This window comes from Teleopsis dalmanni, chromosome 1 (assembly GCF_002237135.1).
Source record: "Teleopsis dalmanni isolate 2A chromosome 1, ASM223713v2, whole genome shotgun sequence".
Classification (NCBI taxonomy): Eukaryota; Metazoa; Arthropoda; class Insecta; order Diptera; family Diopsidae; genus Teleopsis; species Teleopsis dalmanni.
In genome coordinates this window covers 54,418,699-54,427,252 of record NC_051846.1, presented here as the reverse complement: position 1 = coordinate 54,427,252, position 8,554 = coordinate 54,418,699, and the positions used below count along the sequence as shown (strand labels likewise).

At 28.9% G+C, this 8,554-nt stretch overlaps 2 protein-coding genes across 2 annotated transcripts in view; one reads left to right on the top strand and one right to left on the bottom strand.

Moving 5' to 3' along the window:
* The first annotated feature begins 843 nt into the window (after positions 1 to 843).
* LOC119668413 (ras-like protein 2) lies at positions 844 to 5,871 on the top strand. Its single transcript, XM_038077909.1, has 3 exons — positions 844 to 1,110; positions 3,636 to 3,723; positions 3,782 to 5,871. Exons 1-3 carry the CDS (start codon positions 997 to 999, stop codon positions 4,189 to 4,191), a joined length of 612 nt encoding a protein of 203 aa, XP_037933837.1. The 5' UTR covers positions 844 to 996; the 3' UTR covers positions 4,192 to 5,871.
* Positions 5,261 to 8,554, bottom strand: part of LOC119681478 (phenoloxidase-activating enzyme-like) — a 6,239-nt gene continuing 2,945 nt past the window's right edge. Inside the window, exon 6 of the mRNA XM_038094687.1 lies at positions 5,261 to 5,289. Coding sequence (XP_037950615.1) covers positions 5,261 to 5,289 — 29 coding nt within the window. The remainder of the gene's footprint in view (positions 5,290 to 8,554) is intronic.

The following is an 8,554-nucleotide window of genomic DNA, read 5'->3' as shown; positions in this document are numbered from 1 at the left end:
ATTGAAATTTCCTAGGGATTATTTGCACTGTACTTATATAAATATTTATTTATTGTATTTAATTATTATTTTTGGTTAAAAGTTTTATTAATTTATTTATTAAACATCTTATAAAATTTATACAATGATAACACAATGATAACGTAATTTATCTAATTTACCCTACTCGAAATTCTGGTAACATTCGGTGCCATACCGAAATAATTTACTATTTTTCTTAATTTACCATCAATTTAATCGAACTCGCCCACAGCCATAGAAAACGGAATCAAGAGTATGACGTTTCGATACGCATTTTATTAATATTAATTTATCAAGAGTATGACGTTTCGATACGCATTTTATTAATATTAATTTATATTAGATCCTGATCCTGATGATGACACTCAAGGAGAGTCGAAATATAGAATATATATATATAGAGCCTTGAAATTATTTGCGAAATCTGACAGACTTACTAACACCGCATTATCAAATCTCAGAATGGTTACAGGCTCCTCGGGGAGGTATGCAGATCTGAGGTCAATTATTACTTAGTCTGATGATGTGATAAATAATAATCCAGTCAAGACGCAAAGAGGGGTTTTGAAGAAACCTCGCAGTTAATATAGAGTAAAAGTGCTCTGGTGCACTGACTCAACTTCCCTCAACATAATAATTAAACAAACGTTGAATTTTAATTTTAACAAAAAGTAACCTATAATTGGATAAAAGATTATATAAAAAGCATTATATATATTATTTTTTAAACTTTGATCAATATTTTTTACCATACTTAAGAAATAGTGTTGCTAAGTACATTATAAATAAAAATTTGAGTAAACACGAAGTCACCACAAGTTGAATAAATTTTGACAGTCGATGTATTAACAAGCGAGAGGCATCAGTAGTTAAGCGAATATATTTGGGTGTGAAAATATTTTCTCTGACTAGATTTTTTGTTGTCCTTATAAGAACAGAAACTATTTGTTTAAATTTGAATAAATTTCATTATAAATGTCGCGTTACAATGGACCGGGAACAGGATCATCACAAACTCAAACCTATAAACTTGTAGTTGTTGGCGGCGGAGGTGTTGGAAAATCTGCAATAACAATACAATTTATACAGGTAATGAAAATATGAGGGGAATGAGTACGACAAGGCGTAACAAGTGGAGGACAGCTGTGTTGTTGTTTTTAATATATCACCTTGCCAAAATTTCAAAAAAAGTGTGTATGTGTATGTGCAAAACATAGTTGAAAAAATCAAACATAAATAATTTATACAAAATGACTAAACTTGATCTAGAAAATCAGCAAACATGACATTACTATTTGAGGAGCATCGCTGCTTACGTCAACTCTCACTATAAGCACCGCCCACGCTTTCAAAATATATTTTTCTCATTTTCCAAATAAAGATGCTTAAATATTGTTTCTTTCAAAAATTATGATAATCTATTTCAAATTAATAACTAATCTGGATATCTGGTAAAAATCTGTTTTAAACATAAACATTCAAATGTAGTGATTATGTTCATCTTATGAAATGGAAAACATTGTTTACGTGTGAAGGCTTTGCACCCTTAGCTTTTTTTATGATTTGCTGTTTAATTTGATTTTTTTTTAGTTTCTACAATTAGAAAATTTAAACAATGCTGTTGTCTGCTGTGTTGCTCTTTTGTTTATTTTTAGTTATTTACGTCATCTGTGAATTGTTGAATTTATTAATGTTTTCTTATTAGAATTTTCAAGGCGTTGTTTTAGTTTTCGAAATTGTTTTGCTTAAATTTCGAAAAAGTAAACAAAAATGCCATAAATTCGTTTAGCGTATCGAAATAGTCGAAATAATCTGTTGAATATGAATAAACAGAGTGGAATTTTCATAATTTTTTATTAGGAATAGAACTTTCTGAGAACTGCAAAAATCTTAAAAAATTACCGAAGCATAAAAACAAAATTTTTTAATATTTAAGATACTTTATAGTTGTCTATTCTTCTTTTAGTTTATATGTACATATATATTTTTCATATTCTTCGAATTTTTTTTAAATTTTCTTATCGCACTTTTATCTACTATAAGTATAAAAAATAAAAACTTGAAAAAGTTGAATCAATTAAAAAACTTCCTCTGAATTGATATTCGAATCCAATACTAATGTTTACACTTCGACTTATCAAACCTCTAGCATATTGTCAGATGTGCTACTGCATATATATGTCGAGTTAAGTAGAATAGTTATGGCATACGATTACAAACTTTAGCTCTTACAGCACTTGGCCATTGCTGTCGTCAGAATTTCGTATTAAAATTCATACAAATCTTTTTCCATATAATTGTTTTTTTTTACCATATATGTTGAGATGTCAATGTAGTTGTAACATGCGACTACATTATATATCAGTGATAAATAAAGACTTGGGATTTTTCTTATTTTTAAATTTTTTTTGTCATAGTTTCCTTGGTGATTTTTACACTTCCTGCAATAGTGACTCAATTTTGTTGAAGAATAGGTATTTTTAAGATCAACAAAATAGTCTTTGGTTGCAGAGATTATGTTCTAAGTTGATTATAACTTTTTTCCAACAAGCCATTGTATCAAATTTGGAACTAAATCAATATGAGATAAGAATTGAATTTAGTATAAACAATAGTTATGACCAATACCTCATGTAATTGAACTAATTTTGTAGCTACAATAGCTGGCGAATAATAACCCGCACCCAATTGCTCAATAATCTGAATAGAACTTTGCGTTACAATGCCATATATACAACATTATGGCGTCCAATATTTTGAAAAATTTTAACGCCCACAATGAATTCAAGGTCCATTCGTTTATTACTTTCTAATTCTATTTTACATTTTAATTTTATATTTTTAATATATTTAATATGTATATATTAAACTACCACGAGATCTAAGATCTCCCTAAGGACTTGTTTAGAAACAAGTTTAATAAAAAAAATAGTAAAAAAACTCGATGAGTCTCTCTCAATAATACAGCTACAAGCACTTCATAGATTGACAGAAATACATAACATAAAATCTAGATATAGATTCACCTATCTAGTATTATTAGGTTTATACGTGGTATATTTTTCATATTATATTTTATTATATTAGATTATTTTTTATATAATAGTGTTGATTTCCGAAAACTAAGTTTCGAGGAATGCTCTGTTAACAGCTTTAATTTGTTGTTATGACGTTTTTGCATCGTTATGATGCGATAACACTGCACCCAGATTCCAGATAATATTCTTAATTAATGAATGTTTAGATTTTGTGGGGTTCGGTTGTGGTTATTATTTAAGTAAATTTAATGATTCTGATTTCATTGAACTGAATCTAAGTCGCTTGATAAAAACATAGAATACTATATAATACTAGTAAATGCTAGTTTACTTTGCTATTTATGGTTCTTTTTTCCGTTGTCAGTTCTATCTAGTACCAGATAACTAATCTTGTCACTGTGTTTCTATTTCATTTTCTGACTGTGAGTTGTGACAGGGATGTAAGTAACTTCTATGTTATGTTACCTATATGATAAGTTATTTGACAAAAAACAAATAAAAAAAAATTAATTTTAGTAATATATTTATTGAAAATAAATTATTTAAAATTATTTATTATTGCTATTAAAATTTCAGAGTTATTTCGTTACTGATTACGATCCAACAATTGAAGATTCCTATACAAAACAATGTGTAATTGATGATGTACCTGCCAAATTGGACAGTAAGTAAATTTAAATTGTTCTAAAAAATAATAATAATCGAATTAATATTTACTTTAGTACTAGATACTGCCGGTCAGGAGGAATTCAGTGCTATGCGAGAGCAATATATGCGTTCTGGTGAAGGATTTTTACTTGTTTTCTCATTAAACGATCATTCCAGTTTTGATGAGATACCAAAATTTCAAAGGCAGATTTTGCGGGTTAAAGATCGAGATGAGTTTCCAATGTTGATGGTTGGTAATAAATGTGATTTGGAGCATCAACGTAGAGTTTCACTGGAAGAGGCACAAAATGTAAGCCGAAGTTTACTTATTCCGTACATTGAGTGCAGTGCTAAACTTCGCATTAATGTTGATCAAGCATTTCATGAACTTGTACGAATTGTAAGAAAATTCCAAATAGCAGAACGACCATTTTTGGAGGAAAGCTATAAAAAGAGAAACAAAAAGAAGTGTTGTCTCTTGTAATTGTTAAAATATTTATAGATCTATTGATTTTTTTTTATTTTTTGATTGATGAAACATATGCTGCCAGACACTTAACTAACAAAAATTAACAAAACATCACCCAGTGATAGGTCAATTCGACAACTATTTGAAAAATTAAAGCATAAAGGAAGCAGCTGGAAATACTCTGCCATTAAGGAATTTAATTTCGACTTATGTGGTTATGTTTAAATTTTATCATACGTATAAACAAATTATAAAATATTTTATAAATTATAAATATCTATAGAAATTTAGCCACCGTGGTCATATAGGGATTTATATACTGTTAAGTCTCATATTCAACCGGTGTTTCTACAACCTACGTTTGATACGATAGTAAATCCATAATGCTTGCCGGCAAATATAAAGGTGTTATTCATCTGTCGTGATACCTTAGTGTAAACAAAAGTAAAAAATCGTGCCTATTGGCTTCTAAAAGAACTAGGATGTATAATATAAATTTACTAATTATGAACTAGGAATTTATCCGCAACCACTTTTTGTGTTGAAAAAACATCCCCATTTGATGTTACGATGTCCTCAACATCTAACATAGTAGCTTTTATTCGAAGAGAATAATGTCTTCTGTTTAGTTAAAGTCGGTTAGAAGCACAATTGATAAACCATAATAGCAATGCTCCGTCGCACTGGGAGCCAGTGCCATGTATATCCACTATTCTATTTTATTTTACTAGATATAATGGATTAGTTAGGATAAGATTTCGAATAAGTTTTCAGAAACCTCCTTTTTAAGTAAATCATTGTATACGTCCATGGAGTGCATGTTTACATTGTACGATCATCGTATGTAAGTCTACCAGTATTCACGATTTTTCCGCACTGTCCTGTTGAATTGAGTTCATTTAAGTAATCAACCCAACAGATCTGACATAACGTGATAAGTTACAATAAACTCTTTAACGCTGAGTGCCATTGGAACTCAATTACGCTATAATTTTTCTGAATTTTATTTAATTAACGTGATATGTATGCTACTCATTGTTGAGTTTTTAACTTATCTATTTGAAACAGTGGTCATCCCACACCTTTAGTTAACGTATTGCATATCATAATAACCTGTTGATCAAAATTAGAATTGGTAATAACACTAACATATTGTATTTATAGGCAGGATCGACTTACTTAAACTCTCGGCTACTTTTTTTAAGGAGCACCAGCTGATTTTCAAACCTACCAATATGACTTCTAGGTTTAATTGTACTGTTAAAATCTCTTGTCTATTAACCTACATATTTTTTGAGCTGTGTTACACAATCCAAAAGGTATGATAATGAAGTTTTCTATCAGGGATCACGAAGACCTGTTAGGAATCCTAGATTTGTCTGCTATTTTGATTTGCCAGTAATTATCCTTCAAATAGAAAAACCTCCCAATATTTGCTAACGAGCATACCGGCTTGCTACCGTACCAAACTGACTACGGCGATACACTTGCTGAAAATGGAACTTTTCAATGCATAATTAGGAATACCAACGAAACATTTCGAATATATTTAACACAAATAAAAACAAATTAAATCAAAACTTAATACATATAAAAAAAAATTCTAAAACAAATTTTAAATTTAATTTAACAAAAGACTAACAAAACGCACCGTAATACACCAATTAATGTTAGAGATTTATAAAAATTGCATTATTTTAACAAATTATTTTAATAATCGTATGTGTATTCTCAATGTTTAAATTGCAAATTATTAAACAAATATAAATAATATATTATATATTTTATAGTAATTAAATTACATTAAAAATATGTTATGCCAAAAGAAATTATATATATTTTTTAATTATTTTTATAATGGATATTTGTAATTTTATGTGAGTTACAAATTAAAAAAGAGAAATAAAATAATAAAACAAATCGAGTGCCTGAAGGAGAATTGCATTACATGCACTAATGCACAAAATGATTATAGAACCATACACCAATAATTTGTTGTATTTTTGCTTTACATATTAATTATATATATATATAAATATATTTGTTAATAAATACCGTATACATACATACATACATACATATATATGCAAAATTATAATGATTAATAATTAAAAATAAGAAAAGATTAACAGCTTTGACATATAAATTTTGTCTGTCATTTTAATGATAATAAATAAATCCTAAAATTGATTTGTTTTAATTAATTTTTTTTAATTAAGATATAGTAAATTTTTAAAAGGTTATTATAGTTTATTATAAAATCTATTATTTGTAAAATAAACAAAACCTCTAAATATATTAAGTTTCCATGCAAGTATTACCCAAAAGTAACACGTTGTAATAGACCATTGCTACTTACGTTTGTGTAAAACGCTTAAAAAATCTTAACAATAATATCACCTCACAGAAAAATGTAGTATTATTATCATTAAGTTTGGTTTTTATGCACTGTGAGCTACAGATCTATAGGATCTACTTTACTGAATCTTACTTCTTAAACCGAAATAGGATGTTCATCTAAGCTAGTGCTGCTTTGAAATATCTTTCCTTTTCCCACAAAACCTGCAATTGCCATTAGAGTAGGTTGCCGGTTTTGAAAGGTTGAATTGTCACCTCACAGTTTTTCTGAACTATATAGTTGTACACAATCGTTAAAATGTTTTAGTCTGAACATTACTATAAGCAATTTTGATTGTTATAGCGCTGGTAGATTGTCGTGGTATAGCTATTCTATAATCTACGATTTAGGTATTCTATATATCATTTTTCTGATTGAGTGAGAAGAATTCCTAAGCAACAAAATTAATCTATATCTTCAAGCAGTGAAACTGCTTCTTTTTGAGCAATTTCGTTGCCGGATATTCCACCCTGTCACATAAAATCCGTGTCGCATTGATCTGGCCTGAGTACTACCGATATCAATAACTATACTTTGTCAACTGAGAATGTCAAACTGCGTTTCATTTCTGTTCAGTAATTTTTGGAAATTTATTATGAATCATTGTTAGAATAATGCTTTCAAATTGTAGAAATTTACTTTGAAAAAAATTAATCTGTTCGCAAAGTTCGTCGAAGAATTGTGTTTAGTGATGAAGCTTATTCCTGATTAAATGCGTACGTGAATAAACAAAATTACAGTATATGGAGCGAAGATAATCCTTAAACCGTTAACGAATCACCATTATATTCATTAAAATTGATTGCTTGTTGCGGTTTATATGCTGGCGGCATCATCGGATCTTATTTCTTTCGAAATGGGGAAGGAGCTGCCGTTACGGTGCATGGTGAGTATTTAATTTTTGTTTTCAAAAATTAATTAGTTCAACATCGACGACATTTGCCATATAGCGCGCTTTACAATCGATTTATTGCAAAATAACTTTATTTCATGAAGTGGTCCTGTTAACTGTAACTGGCTCCCTCGTTTGTGCGATTTAACGCTTATCGATAACTTTTTATGGGGCTATGTTGTCATTGGTTTATGCCGACAAACAGCAACTCCTGAAGTATTGGAAACCAATGTTCATGACAGACTGATCGAATGAACCATGTAACTCGTAACCGCATTAGACATATTCGTAGTCGTAAATCATATTCAAATATAAATGTCATGATATTATCTACCAGATTATAATAAAAAAAATTTCATTTCAATAATATTTCTGCCTTATATTATCATTTTAAGTTCTCACACAGTTAAAAAACCATTCAATATATTCCGTTTTTCAACACACTCCATCATCACTTAAGTTTAGATTTCATTTGATAAGAATTGGGAGCTTTTATGGTTGCCTAGTTATCAGTTAGGATAGTTATTCTATGGTTCTGATAGTTACGTTTAGGATTAAAGTTAACGCTGCTATGTATTGTGTAAATACGATATAGTATAAAAAGAAAAAAAAATTAAAACAGTACCATATTAACCATTAAAAAATCATGAATACTGTAGTACTTCTGTTTTCAGTTATCGATTATGAAAATGGACGAAAATTGAACGAAAATTGCGCTGTTCATAATAATCCTTTTTGATAAATGATAGTGTGATTTTTCAATACACAGAAGTTATGAGAAAGATATTCTTCGTTAATTGAAAGCTTATTTACACTGTTACAAACACCACAGCACCATAACGAATATTTAGTTCTCATTTTTAGAGTCCACTTTCATCAGAAACAATTTTAAAAGGTGAGTTAGAATTAAACTCAACGCCAACTCCCAACGGGATATTTTAGTAACAGTATTAAATATAAGGTGTAATCATGTCGATGCTCAAAGGCGAAACCACTAAAAGACTTTAAAAAGATTATACCATATATCTTGAATTTATTCTTTCTATTTTAAAATTTTGAATATGCCGTCGTGGATTTGGAATATTGTG

Coding starts and splice junctions, on each gene's coding strand:
- LOC119668413 (XM_038077909.1), top strand. CDS start 997: ATGTCGCGTTACAATGGACCGGGAACAGGATCATCACAAACTCAAACC. Junction 1,111..3,635: donor TAACAATACAATTTATACAG/GTAATGAAAATA, acceptor TTAAAATTTCAG/AGTTATTTCGTTACTGATTA. Junction 3,724..3,781: donor TGTACCTGCCAAATTGGACA/GTAAGTAAATTT, acceptor TATTTACTTTAG/TACTAGATACTGCCGGTCAG.